At 43.1% G+C, this 15,102-nt stretch overlaps 1 protein-coding gene across 8 annotated transcripts in view; it reads right to left on the minus strand.

Annotated features, from left to right (window-relative positions):
- Positions 1 to 370: 370 nt before the first annotated feature.
- The window catches only part of mical2b (microtubule associated monooxygenase, calponin and LIM domain containing 2b), an 89,419-nt gene continuing 74,687 nt past the window's right edge, over positions 371 to 15,102 (minus strand). For all 8 annotated transcript variants that reach the window (XM_090211449.1, XM_021575478.3, XM_036958151.2 and 5 more), the window contains 5 exons: positions 13,789 to 13,884; positions 12,555 to 12,651; positions 4,523 to 4,628; positions 4,357 to 4,430; positions 371 to 1,403 (listed from right to left, as the gene is read on the minus strand). In XM_090211449.1, the coding sequence (XP_090067575.1) occupies positions 1,219 to 1,403; positions 4,357 to 4,430; positions 4,523 to 4,628; positions 12,555 to 12,651; positions 13,789 to 13,884 (558 nt within the window). In that variant the 3' untranslated portion in view covers positions 371 to 1,218. The remainder of the gene's footprint in view (positions 1,404 to 4,356; positions 4,431 to 4,522; positions 4,629 to 12,554; positions 12,652 to 13,788; positions 13,885 to 15,102) is intronic.

Consider the following 15,102-nt stretch of genomic DNA (forward strand, 5'->3'; position numbering starts at 1 on the left):
CTAGAGGCATCAACTACAGACACCCTGGTTCGAATCCAGGCTGTATCACAACCGGCCGTGATTGGGAGGCCCACATGGCGGCGCACAATTGGCCCAACGTCATCCGGGTTTGGCCGCTGTAGGCCATCATTGTAAATAAGAATTTGTTCTTTATGGACTTGCCTAGTTATATAAAAAATAGTAAAACCTGAATAGTTTGAATAGTTGAATAACCTGAATAGTTTGTAGCACATAGTTGGCGCCTGCATGCATTGACAAACACTTATGGTAGTATCACTATGGATAGACAGACTTTATTCTAATGCCACCATAAACTATGGTCCTCTCAATATTATGTCATATCTATAAATCATGACCAAATACACTTCAATTCTCTATTAAATATATTTTATTTCATCAAATCTTTACAGAATAAAAATAAACAGCAACAGATCAGTCTGTCAGTTTAGGATTTAATAACTCAATTTATTGTGCTATGGAGACACCCCTAAACTCATATCAAACTAAATCAATTGAACCAACAAAGTTGGGCAAGGAGGACTCAAAAAAGTGAATAAAATCCTGTTGGTTGTGGTCAGTACTGAGTACTAGGATAGACAACATGCAGGAATAATAGTCAAAAGTCCCGTGGAAAATGATAAACATGGACAACCATGACCACTGACACAGTCTCAACTTGGTGTATTAGTGGATTAAGTTCCTTGGTATAGTGCAGACTAAGTTATACAACATACAGTAGTTTTTCCAGTGCTTCTCAACACAACAGCACAACACATGAACAGTAGAGACCTACAATAGAGACCAACACATACAAAATACATTTTGCTTTGAGAGCGAAAACATACTTGATAGGATGAATCTTTGGGTTTCTGTAGTGTTTCTAAGTGCTTTCCAGTGCAACTGACAAATTCAAAAAAACTAAATCATATTTCATTTATTCCATTCATACGACAGAATATGAGGTGTTCTTGGTTAGGCATACAGTAATCTCAGAAGGCTGCCAAGAGAGACTAGGCATACAGACACTGGATGTACAACCCTCAGGTCTATAAGAGACGTGATCCTCAAGTAGGAATTGACAAGTAAAACCTATATACATATTCAAAAGGTCAACATGCCGACTGAGGCCAAATCCGGTAGTGTAGTCACTTGTCGCCTCTACCCATAGAGCTGCATGGTACTGTTATCATTTTCCCTGCCCCAGAGGGATGCAACTCCTCAGGTCCAATGGAACTGGTAGCCCCTAGACAGCACCAGGCTCTCCAGGTCTCTGTCCTCAGCCCTCTCCTGCAGCCGCTGCTCCTCCAGCAGGCTGACCAGAGTGTCTCTCCTCTCCACCACCTTCATGATCTCGGTCAGCATCTGCTGCTCCTCCGCCAGCTCACTGGAGCTCTTCCTGGAGTCTGCAAAGGGCCATTGGAAAGGAGAGAATGTAAAATGGTAGAGGAGGAGAAGGAGGGGTGGAGACAGACAGATGGACAAAGTAGGACATGGTCATTTAGAAAACATTCTCAACAAGTTCCACAGATAAAGGACAAGTTCCAAAGATAATGGGCCGCGAATGTATTATTTATTTATTTATTTTTTATTTTACCTTTATTTAACCAGGTAGGCAAGTTGAGAACAAGTTCTCATTTACAATTGCGACCTGGCCAAGATAAAGCAAAGCAGTTCGACAGATACAACAACACAGAGTTACACATGGAGTAAAACAAACATACAGTCAATAATAAAGTATAAACAAGTCTATATACAATGTGAGCAAATGAGGTGAGAAGGGAGGTAAAGGCAAAAAAAAGGCCTTGGTGGCAAGGTAAATACAATATAGCAAGTAAAACACTGGAATGGTAGTTTTGCAATGGAAGAATGTGCAAAGTAGAAATAAAAATAATGGGGTGCAAAGGAGCAAAATAAATAAATAAATTAAATACAGTTGGGAAAGAGGTAGTTGATAGGGCTAAATTATATGTGGGCTATGTACAGGTGCAGTAATCTGTGAGCTGCTCTGACAGTTGGTGCTTAAAGCTAGTGAGGGAGATAAGTGTTTCCAGTTTCAGAGATTTTTGTAGTTCGTTCCAGTCATTGGCAGCAGAGAACTGGAAAGAGAGGCGGCCAAAGAAAGAATTGGTTTTGGGGGTGACTAGAGAGATATACCTGCTGGAGCGTGTGCTACAGGTGGGAGATGCTATGGTGACCAGCGAGCTGAGATAAGGGGGGACTTTACCTAGCAGGGTCTTGTAGATGACATGGAGCCAGTGGGTTTGGCGACGAGTATGAAGCGAGGGCCAGCCAACGAGAGCGTACAGGTCGCAATGGTGGGTAGTGTATGGGGCTTTGGTGACAAAACGGATTGCACTGTGATAGACTGCATCCAGTTTGTTGAGTAGGGTATTGGAGGCTATTTTGTAAATTACATCGCCAAAGTCGAGGATTGGTAGGATGGTCAGTTTTACAAGGTTATGTTTGGCAGCATGAGTGAAGGATGCTTTGTTGCGAAATAGGAAGCCAATTCTAGATTTAACTTTGGATTGGAGATGTTTGATATGGGTCTGGAAGGAGAGTTTACAGTCTAACCAGACACCTAAGTATTTGTAGTTGTCCACGTATTCTAAGTCAGAGCCGTCCAGAGTAGTGATGTTGGACAGGCGGGTAGGTGCAGGTAGTGATCGGTTGAAGAGCATGCATTTAGTTTTACTTGTATTTAAGAGCAGTTGGAGGCCACGGAAGGAGAGTTGTATGGCATTGAAGCTTGCCTGGAGGGTTGTTAACACAGTGTCCAAAGAAGGGCCGGAAGTATACAGAATGGTGTCGTCTGCGTAGAGGTGGATCAGAGACTCACCAGCAGCAAGAGCGACCTCATTGATGTATACAGAGAAGAGAGTCGGTCCAAGAATTGAACCCTGTGGCACCCCCATAGAGACTGCCAGAGGTCCGGACAACAGACCCTCAGATTTGACACACTGAACTCTATCAGAGAAGTAGTTGGTGAACCAGGCGAGGCAATCATTTGAGAAACCAAGGCTGTTGAGTCTGCCGATGAGGATGTGGTGATTGACAGAGTCGAAAGCCTTGGCCAGATCAATGAATACGGCTGCACAGTAATGTTTCTTATCGATGGCGGTTAAGATATCGTTTAGGACCTTGAGCGTGGCTGAGGTGCACCCATGACCAGCTCTGAAACCAGATTGCATAGCAGAGAAGGTATGGTGAGATTCAAAATGGTCGGTAATCTGTTTGTTGACTTGGCTTTCGAAGACCTTAGAAAGGCATGGTAGGATAGATATAGGTCTGTAGCAGTTTGGGTCAAGAGTGTCCCCCCCTTTGAAGAGGGGGATGACCGCAGCTGCTTTCCAATCTTTGGGAATCTCAGACGACACGAAAGAGAGGTTGAACAGGCTAGTAATAGGGGTGGCAACAATTTCGGCAGATAATTTTAGAAAGAAAGGGTCCAGATTGTCTAGCCCGGCTGATTTGTAGGGGTCCAGATTTTGCAGCTCTTTCAGAACATCAGCTGAATGGATTTGGGAGAAGGAGAAATGGGGAAGGCTTGGGCGAGTTGCTGTTGGGGGTGCAGTGCTGTTGACAGGGGTAGGAGTAGCCAGGTGGAAAGCATGGCCAGCAGTAGAAAAATGCTTATTGAAATTTTCAATTATGGTGGATTTATCAGTGGTGACAGTGTTTCCTATCTTCAGTGCAGTGGGCAGCTGGGAGGAGGTGTTCTTATTCTCCATGGACTTTACAGTGTCCCAGAACTTTTTTGAGTTAGTGTTGCAAGAAGCAAATTTCTGCTTGAAAAAGCTAGCCTTGGCTTTTCTAACTGCCTGTGTATAATGGTTTCTAGCTTCCCTGAACAGCTGCATATCACGGGGGCTGTTCGATGCTAATGCAGAACGCCATAGGACGTTTTTGTGTTGATTAAGGGCAGTCAGGTCTGGGGAGAACCAAGGGCTATATCTGTTCCTGGTTCTAAATTTCTTGAATGGGGCATGTTTATTTAAGATGGTTAGGAAGGCATTTTTAAAAAATATCCAGGCATCCTCTACTGACGGGATGAGGTCAATATCCTTCCAGGATACCCCGGCCAGGTCGATTAGAAAGGCCTGCTCGCTGAAGTGTTTCAGGGAGCGTTTTACAGTGATGAGAGGAGGTCGTTTGACCGCTGACCCATTACGGATGCAGGCAATGAGGCAGTGATCGCTGAGATCTTGGTTGAAGACAGCAGAGGTGTATTTAGAGGGGAAGTTGGTTAGGATGATATCTATGAGGGTGCCCGTGTTTAAGGCTTTGGGGAGGTACCTGGTAGGTATTATAACTGGACCGCAAACGCATACTACAATTACAGTGTGTGACCCGTACCGTCTACTGACATCCTGCGTCGTAGATCTATCTGTAGTTGACTCTGTCTGTCCTCCAGCTCGAGTTCCTGAGCACTAATAGACAAAACAACCAATTTCAAACACACTTCACTCCATAAGATGGTCTGTGTCTGAGAATGCAGTGTGCCTCATCTTTTCCTACTTACAATATGACTAGCTCTTCCTCATAGCGTGCCAGTTTGTTCTTCTCCAGGACCAGCTTGAACCACATTTGGAGGAGCTCGTGCTCATCAGAGAGACCATCACCTTTGTCTGATAGAGGGAGAGAGCAAGGTCAGAATCAGCTACCCCAGATAATATAGAAGTTTGATCATCCCGTTTCTTCATTCCTCATTACGTCCAAGGTCGACTAATAAGCTCCCTGTCACAGGGTTATTCAGTAGATCTGGAATGACAACAGTTTCACTTGTCTCCAGGGGTGTTTTGACTGTACTATGTGGGAGGTATTTGAGGACAGTAGCTCTGATCTTGATGAACTCACAGATGTTATTTCAAACTATGTGGAGTAAGTTGTGCCTACTAAAACCTGTCAAATATTCTCTATCAATAAGCCTTGGGTATCAAAAAATCTAAAATCACTACTTTATTAGGAAGGTACTTTATGCTGAGGGTGATAGACAGGCTTTAAGAGATGTACAACGTGAGATCAAAAGACAGATACTGGTGGACAAGGAGGCATACAAGCAAAGAGTGGAGAGGACCCTCTCCTCGGGTAACTAAAGGGTGGCCTGGCAAGGGATTAAATCCATGGCTAGTGCCCCCCATATACAGTGGGGAGAACAAGTATTTGATACACTGCCGATTTTGCAGATTTTCCTACTTACAAAGCATGTAGAGGTCTGTAATTTTTTTATCATAGGTACACTTCAACTGTGAGAGACGGAATCTAAAACAAAACCCAGAAAATCACATTGTATGATTTTAAGTAATTAATTTGCATTTTATTGCATGACATAAGTATTTGATCACCTACCAACCAGAGATGAATTCCGGCTACTTATGTCATGCAATAAAATCCAAATTAATTAATTAAAATCATACAATGTGATTTTCTGGATTTTTGTTTTAGATTCCGTCTCTCACAGTTGAAGTGTACCTATGATACAAAATTACAGACCTCTACATGCTTTGTAAGTAGGAAAACTTGCAAAATCAGCAGTGTATCAAATACTTGTTCTCCCCACTGTAGGTAGAGGAAAAACCAGTGCTGACCTTGGGAGACATGAGGGCCAGAACATGAGAAGAAAACATTCCGTTCATTAGCCAAGATTTGAATCAGACAATTTTGTGTCGGAGGTAAAACAAATGGAAGCATCATTACAAATGTCTGAGAGGGTTGTTGCTAAACATACTGATGTAGTGAAGTTGTTCGGGGGATGTAATGTACACAAAAGCCCAGACAAGTGGACGTGTTAAAGCACTGTGCTGAACAACTGCCTGGTGTTTATAGACATTTTCCAGTCCTCACTCGACCAGCAACAAGTGCCAGTATTGTGGAAAAACTCAATAATTACACCCATTCCTAAAGCATCTATTCCCTCTGTGCTGAATGACTACCACCCTGTCTCCTTGACATCCTTACTAATAAAATGCTTTGAGAAAATTGTGAAAAGTCATGTTCTCAGTGCCACCCAGAAGCTCCTCACCCATTGCAGTTTGCCTATCAGCCCAGCAGAGGAGTTGATTCTGCCATTCTTACTCTCCTCAACACGGTCTATAGACATCTAGAGGGTGCCAAATCCCATGTCAGGGTTTTGTTTGTTGACTTTTCTTCTGCCTTCAACACAATCCAGCCTTACATTCTTGCAGACTCATTCGGGACTTCTCCTTAGATGGGGAACTGGTCTTGTGGTTGTTGGACTTCCTGAGCCAGAGGTCACAGCGGGTCAAAGTAGGTCCCCACGTGTCAAACATGCGCACCACCAACACAGGCTCTCCTCAGGGATGTGTTTTGTCCCCACTCCTGTACATCTTGTACACTAATAGTTGCACTAGTTCCCATCCTGACAGACACCTCGGTAAGTTTGCTGATGACACTGCCTTGATCAGCCTGTTGCATGATGACGAGGAACACCATGGCCTGGTCCTAAATGACTTTGAAGAGTGGTGTGACAAATCACACTTGGTCCTCAATACCAACAAAATCAAAGAGATGTGCATAGACTTCAGAAAGAGTACAACACCTACCTCTGCAACATCAGAGGTCAGAACACAGAGATTGTAAAGGAACACAAATAGCTGAGTGTCCTCTTGGACAATAAGCTTCAATGGAGTAAACGTACAGACCTGATATACAAAAAGAATCAACAGACAGTACTTTCTCAAAAAGCTGGGATCTTTTAATGTAGACTGTACTATACTTATTCTGTTTTACAAATCTTTCATTGAGAGTATTTTAACTTTTTGTATTGTTTGTTGGTTTGGCAATGCCACTGTCAACCAGAGAAATATGCTGAGAAGGATTATCACCACAGCAAGCAAGGTACTTGGAGTCAAACAGACAGGCCTGGATGAGATCTTTAAGATCTTTAAGGCCATCCGCAAGGCTCACAAAATAATTTTAGACCCAAGCCACCCCCTGTCCCCGGACTTCGAACTACTCCCCTCTGGGCGCAGGTATAGGGCACCCATCGGCAGGAAAAAGAGAATTAGACAATAATTTGTGCCAGGTGTGATATCCCTCCTAAATAGCTCGGGCTAATGTTCCTATCGACCCAGTAAGGCCAGCAGGCTAGTCTCTTTTTAGTTCTATGTTAACTGTTATGAAAGTTGTATTGTCAATTTGTTTTGTATTGTATTTAAACGCCAATTTAAATGTGTACATGACACTACAACAAAATTTCCCCATGGGGACAATAAAGTCAGTAAAGTAAAAGTAGATGGCCATAGTAATGGTCCTGTAACCCCTGGCCTGTTGAAACAGTCTCCAACAGACAGTGGGGAGAACAAGTATTTGATACACTGACAATTTTGCAGGTTTTCCTACTTACAAAGCATGTCGAGGTCTGTCATTTAAAAAAAAATCATAGGTACACTTCAACTGTGAGAGACTGAATCTAAAACAAAAATCCAGAAAATCACATTGTATGATTTTTAAGTAATTAATTTGCATTTTATTGCATGACATAAGTATTTGATCACCTACCAACCAGTAAGAATTTCAGCTCTCACAGACCTGTTAGTTTTTCTTTAAGAAGCCCTCCTGTTCTCCACTCATTACCTGTATTAACTGCACCGGTTTGAACTTGTTACCTGTATAAAAGACACCTGTCCACACACTCAATCAAACAGACTCCAGCCTCTCCACAATGGCCAAGATCAGAGAGCTGTGTAAGGACATCAGGGATAAAATTAGGCAAGCAGACAATAGGCAAGCAGCTTCGTGAGAAGGCAACAACTGTTTGCTCAATTATTAGAAAATGGAAGAAGTTCAAGATGACGGTCAATCACTCTCGGTCTGGGGCTCCATGCAAGATCTCACCTCGTGGGGCATCAAAGATCATGAGGAAGGTGAGGGATCATCCCAGAACTACATGGCAGGACCTGGTCAATGACCTGAAGAGAGCTGGGATCACAGTCTCAAAGAAAACCATTAGTAACACACTACACCATCATGGATTAAAATCCTGCAGCGCACGCAAGGTCCCCCTGCTCAAGCCAGCGCATGTCCAGGCCCGTCTGAAGTTTGCCAATGGCCATCTGGATGATCCAGAGGAGGAATGGGAGAAGGTCATGTGGTCTGATGAGACAAAAATAGAGCTTTTTGGTCTAAACGCCACTCTCTGTGTTTGGAGGAAGAAGAAGGATGAGTACAACCCCAAGAACACCATCCCAACCATGAAGCATGGAGGTGGAAACATCATTCTTTGGGGATGCTTTTCTGCAAAAGGGACAGGACGACTGCACCGAGGGGAGGATGGATGGGGCCATGTATCGCGAGATTTTGGCCAACAACCTCGTGTCTGGGTCTTCCATGACAGTGTAACCTGTGGACAACAGGCTAAATGTATTTTTTTTACATATACTAACACTGAGCATTACACTGACTACAGCTACATTATATGAAACAGACCCATTCGTAGAGTGTGTTTGATTGAAAGACAGCTCCTAATGCTTCTGATTCGTTGCTATATCTAAGCTTGATGCCCTCAATCTCACACAAATTATTAATGAACCTACCAAGTACAACCCCAAATCTGTAAACACAGGCACCCTGATAGATATCATCCTGACAAACCTGCCCTCTAAATACACCTCTGCTGTCTTCAATCGGGATCTCAGCGATCACTGCCTCATCGCCTGCGTCCGTATTGGGTCTGCGGTCAAACGACCATCCCTCATCACTGTAAAACACCCCCTAAAACACTTCAGGCCTTTCTAATCGACCTGGCCCGGGTATCCTGGAAGGATATTGACCTTATTCCATCAGTAGAGGATGCCTGGTAATTCATTAAAAGTGCTTTCCTCACCATCTTAAATAAGCATGCCCCATTCACAACATTTTGAACCAGGAACAGATAAGTTCTGGGGCACTGTAAAGTTCATGGAGAATAAGAGCACCTCCTCCCAGCTACCCACTGCACTGAGGCTAGGAAACACTGTCACCACCGATAAATCAACGATAATTTAGAATTTTAATAAGCATTTTTCTACGGCTGGCCATGCTTTCCACCTGGCTACCCCTACCCCAGTCAACAGCCCTGCACACCCCACAGCAACTTGCCCAAACCTCCCCCATTTCTCCTTCACCCAAATCCAGATAGCTGATGATCTGAAAGAGCTGCAAAATCTGGACCCCTACTAATCAGTTGGGCAAGACAATCTGGACCCTCTCTTTCTAAAATTATCCGCCGCAATTGTTGCAACCCCTATTACTAGCTGTGGTCATCCCCCTCTTTAAAAGGGGCGAGACACTCTAGACCCAAACTGTTACAGACCTATATCCATCCTGCCCTGCTTTCTAAAGTCTTTGAAAGCCAAGTTAACAAACAGATCACCGACCATTTCGAATCGCACCGTACCTTCTCCACTATGCAATCTGGTTTCAGAGCTGGTCATGCACCACAGCCACGCTCAAGGTCCTAAACGATATCATAACCGCCATCAATAAAATACAATACTGTGCAGCCGTATTCATCAACCAAGGCGTTCGACTCTGTAAATCACCGCATTCTTATCGGCAGACTCAACAGCCTTGGTTTCTCAAATGACTGCCTCGCCTGGTTCACCAACTTCTTCTCAGACAGAGTTCAGTGGGTTAAATCGGAGGGCCTGTTGTCCAAACCTCTGGCAGCCTCTATGGGGGTGCCACAGGGTTCAATTCTCGGGCCGACTCTTCTCTGTATACATCAATGATGTCGCTCTTGCTGCTGGTGATTTTCTGATCCACCTCTACGCAGATGACACCATTCTGTATACTTCTGGCCCTTCTTTGGACACTGTGTTAACTAACCTCCAGACGATCTTCAATGCCATACAACTCTCCTTCCGTGGCCACCAACTGCTCTTAAATGCAAGCAAAACTAAATGTATGCTCTTTAACCGATCGCTGCCCGCACCTGCCCGCCTGTTCAGCATCACTACTCTGGATGGTTCGGACTTAGAATATGTGGACAATTACAAATACCTTGGTGTCTGCTTAGACTGTACACTCCCCCTCTCAGACTCACATGAAGCATCTCCAATCCAAAATTAAATCTAGAATCAGCTTCCTATTTCGCAACAAAGCATCCTTCACTCATGCTACCAAACATACCCTCGTAAAACTATCCTACCGGTCCTTGACTTCGGCGATGTCATTTATAAAATAGCCTCCAACACTCTACTCAGCAAATTGGATGCAGTCTATCACAGTGCCATCCGTTTTGTCACCAAAGCCCCATATACTACCCACCACTGCGACCTGTATGCTCTCGATGGCTGGCCTTCGCTCCATATTCGTCGCCAAACCCACTGGCTTCAAGTCATCTATAAGTCTTTGCTAGGTAAAGCCCCGCCTGATCTCAGCTCACTGGTCACCATAGCAACACCCACCCATAGCACACGCTCCAGCATGTATATTTCACTGGTCATCCCCAAATCCAACACTTCCTTTGGACGCCTTTCCTTCCAGTTTTCTGCTGCCAATGACTGGAACGAACTGCAAATCACTGAAGCTAGAGACTCATATCTCCCTCACTAACTTTAAGCGTCAGCTGTCAGAGCGGCTCACCTATCACTGCACCTGTACATAGCCCATCTCTAAATTACCCATCCAACTACCTCATCCCCATATTGTTATTTATTTATTTGCTCCGTTGCACCCCAGTATCTCTAATTTCACATCATCATCTGCACATCTATCACTCCAGTGTTTAATTGCTCAATTGTAATTACCTCGCCTATTTATTGCCTTACCTCCCTAATCTTACCTCATTTGCACAAGCTGTATATAGTTTTTTTCCTATTGTGTTATTGACTGTACATTTGTTTATTCCATGTGTAACTCTGTTGTTTGTGTCGCACTGCTTTGCTTTATCTTGGCCAGGTCGCAGTTGTAAATGAGAACTTGTCCTCCACTGGCCTACCTGGTTAAATAAAGTATTTATTAATTTTTTTATTTATTTTTTAAATGAACCATTATGCTCGGTCTTCTTTGTCAGACTGTTTTCTCTCAACTGTGTAGGAAACCTTTTCTCTCCCATTGCCATATACTGTACAGCACTGTGACCCTGGCCTTCAAATACCCCTGCAAACATCCATCAATTGAATAAAGACAAATAAAGGAAGACTGACATAAAAAAATCCTAAACTTTTTCATACTTAGAATCTTGCCAATCATATACACTCAGGTCATTGTCTGACACCTACTCCTACCCTCTTGCAATCCAGTCGGAGTCTGAATAATATCAATGAACAAAGAGCCTATTGAGCCATGAGACCTTCGGCCTCTGCCTTAATTCAATTATCCAAACAAAGCCATGTAAACAGGCACAATGGTTGCCACTGCTGCCGCTGCCCTTCAGGCCCGCATCACAAGAGACACTCTCCCTGTAGTTTTTGAATCAGAATTTGCAAGGCCATTCACTGTACTCAATGGTACTTAGACCACAGACACTCAGTCTCTGAGGAGGCTTTTAACATTGAGCCTGACTATAGAACAAAACATGAGATCAAAAAGGTCTTTACACAGGAGATGTGCTTTCCATTTAACAATAGAAGGACACAAACTTGGATGAAACAACTGCATTACTCAGGGCTACGTTTGTGTGCTTTTTATGCACTGTAATTTAATTTAATGAAATTATAATAAAAGGAACAGCTAATTATGGTTAAACTCTCAATCATTCTTTATCTGGAGAGTGCAGAAGCAACAAACACATTTCTAATTTACAATTCTGGCAAAACACAATTTACCTTTGAGGAATATGATTACCAGTATGAAAAGATGACTTTTGAAAAGACTAGCAGGAATAACCATTTTTCATTATAAAGTAGCTGTCTTTAATGACTAACTTGTATATCACCATGTGCAAGGCTAATGAAACATGGGAAAGCTTTCCCCCGTCCTTCCTCTCTTCACAAGGCCAATTGCCACCGCAGTGATTTCTAAACAATTTCAACTTAAAATTGTTATTGTGGTTGAATGCAAATGACTATAATTTGGTAGTTTTTATTATGCATTTTCCTAGCAAAGGCATCAGTGCAGTTCTGACTCTAGACTTGGCCTACTCTAGATAAGGAAATTGAAATAATTATTAGAAAAGCATTGCCACTTGCAAACCTCACAGAAACAGGAAAACTATTCCTGAGCATAGGTCATTCTGAATCCAGTGTTTTCATGTCTCAACTATATGTTCTTGGCTGACGTCAAACTAAGACAGTTCCATTACAAACAGTGCCTTTCTCCACTCTCTGTGCATAGCTCAGTCTTCATGTGCCATGTCTTTGTGTGTTACCTTCAGAGATAAGGCCACTCTGATTCAAGGACATAACACTCACTTACTGAACATTCTGATTTTAACCCCTCCATTCCTTTGTCATAATTTCATAAAATGCTCTGGCCCCGAGTCATAGAGCTACGTCAACCGAATGGATACACTTGTGTATTTACATCACTCATACGCGGTGCAGCTGTTGGAATCAATCCACACAGCATGAGATGACAAACGTGCATTCTGTTGGGACAGTGTAGCTCACCTGGGGTTTCACCTCGAAGGACCTTCTCAATGGTCACCCCTCTCTCCTCCAGGTCTCTCTGCTTCTCCCCCACTTCCTCCAGCTGCCTCTGGATGATCTTCACACAATAAACACCAGGTCAGATTCAACCAAGGCAGCCTCACAATGGCTCAACACACAATATTTATATCCCATTCATCACCCAACAAATCAAATACATTTGTGGAAGAGATCATTAGTGAGTCAAATGTTTGAGAGAATCCTTATAAACTGGGTGGTTTGAGCCCTGAATTCTGATTGGCTTACAGCTGTGGGGCGCTGTAAACCACGGGTATGACAACATGTATTTTTACTGCTCTAATTCAAATCAAAACTGTGTCACATGTGCCGAATACAACAAGTGTAGACCTTACCGTGAAATGCTTACCTACAAGCCCTTAACCTGTTGAGTGTAGGGGGCAGTATTTTGATGTTTGGATGAAAAACGTACCCAAATGAAACTGCCTATTTCTCAGGCCCAGAAACTAGAATATACATATAATTGTCAGATTAGGATAGAAAACACTAAAGTTTCCAAAACTGTCAAACATTGTCTGTGAGTATAACAGAACTGATATTGCAGGCGAAAACCTGAGGTATATCCAACCCGGAGGTGCTGTTTTTCCTGAAAGCTCTCTGTTCCATTTCCTGCCTTCCCTCCATTTAAAGGGATATCAACCAGATTCCTTTCACTATGGCTTCCACATGGTGTGAACAGTCTTTAGACATAGTTTCAGCCTTTTATTCTGAAAAATGAGCAAGAACGATCACATCGCGTCATTGGATGGCTGGGTGCCAGCAGAGTTTTGCATGCACCAACAGCTTGGAGCAGACATTTTCTCTCTCTCTCCTATTGAAAATGCTACGGTATCAATTATTTATTGTAAAAACAAACTGAGGATTGATTATAAATTGATTGATTGTAAAAACGTTTGACATGATTCTACGAACTTTACGGATACTATTTGGAATTTGTGTCTGACCCGTCGTGACCGCTCGAGCCTCTGGATTACTGAACATAATGGCTAAGAGCTGTATCTAGACATTCCGCGTTGCGTCGTGCATAAGAACAGCCCTTAGCCGTGGTATATTGGCCATATACCACACCCCCTCGGGCCTTATTGCTTAAATATAAAAAATGTAAATGAATGGCGAATGAAAACGGAAGGCCTCTGGTGTGGTAGTGCTGTTTTGTTGTCTATGTGCTCTACAGTACCTGGGCTCTGTGGAGCCTCTTCAGCTGCTCTCGCTTGGCCTGTTGAATCACAGTCTTCTCCCGTCTCCTCCTCTGTCTCTCCGAGCTCCCATGGAACTAAACATAGACCGACAAGACAGTGTCACACAACAGTTACCTCCCACCAGAGTTAAACCCCTCGGATCGTAGTCCCAACTATTAGGGGTCTGGGCATATCAATCTGACACAGTATCTTATCAGTCATGCGATTGACCTGCACTTGATCCTGGCGGAAGTAGCAGAGATGGTTTGAAAGTGGCAGTGGTAGTAATTCTGTTAAGTAAACAAGGCAGTTCCTAACAGAGAGCTGCAAAATGGTGCTCAAAAAAAGAGGGTGGTATGTGTGTGGTGTGCTGTGAAGCCATGGCCAAGACCTATTACAACACCAGATTGGGATTTCCTCCCCGTATGTAAGGTGATATGAGCAGGTCATGATGTGCTTCTTCAGCCTTCCCAGTAAAGCCTCTCTAATGGAGTATGGATTATCTGTTCTCGGGTCCTGACCCGTCTCTTCATGTCTCTTCTGTATCCTCCGCCTTGAGGAGAGCTGCTTTTAAATCACTGATCTGACTTGACATGGATTGGTGTAAGTAAGCTTTCACCTGTCATTTATTTTTATTTATTATGTTTAGTTCGTTCTATCGGTTCTGTTGCTAGAGATGAGACCCTGTCCCCTGTCGTTCAGTCTTTTTTTTTCTGTGTCTATTGACACAACCCAATGGTTCGTCCTAAATGTTCCATTGCCAAACTGTCTGGCAAAATTCTTATCCCTTGCTTGCTAGCCAGCCAACTACGGCTAACTTAGTCACATCAAAGAATGCAGCCATAATAACAGCAAAGTAGCCACATTTGCATAAGGTGTTTTCTAGAGACATTTATTTGGATACATCCATAACAATGAAGTAATGAGGCTCGATTTCGCCTTGCATAGAAAATGTGCTGTTTCGTCAGTACATTGTTGTTCAGAGGAACTAGCGAACAACACAGCTAACACAATCACTTCAAACTGAAACTAGACTGCAAATTAGCTGCACTTTGTTACGTTTGACCTTTTTTCAATTAATATTTCTTTGTATATATATATATCCCTAAAAATGATGCCAGCTGATTTATGATTTCGACTGGCTGAGAAACGCTGTTGCAAATATCGGAGACAGACGGCAAGGTTTATACAAATCTCTGCTGTTGAAAACTAAATGTTCATGTTAACGAAATGTAAGATAATGTCTAAATGCTTTTAATAGTGGAGATCAAGTTAATAAATTGCATGGCTGGGCTGATGCGACAGTAGATTCC

Source organism: Oncorhynchus mykiss, chromosome 2, assembly GCF_057628025.1.
Source record: "Oncorhynchus mykiss isolate SJ-2025 chromosome 2, ASM5762802v1, whole genome shotgun sequence".
Lineage (NCBI taxonomy): Eukaryota > Metazoa > Chordata > Actinopteri > Salmoniformes > Salmonidae > Oncorhynchus > Oncorhynchus mykiss.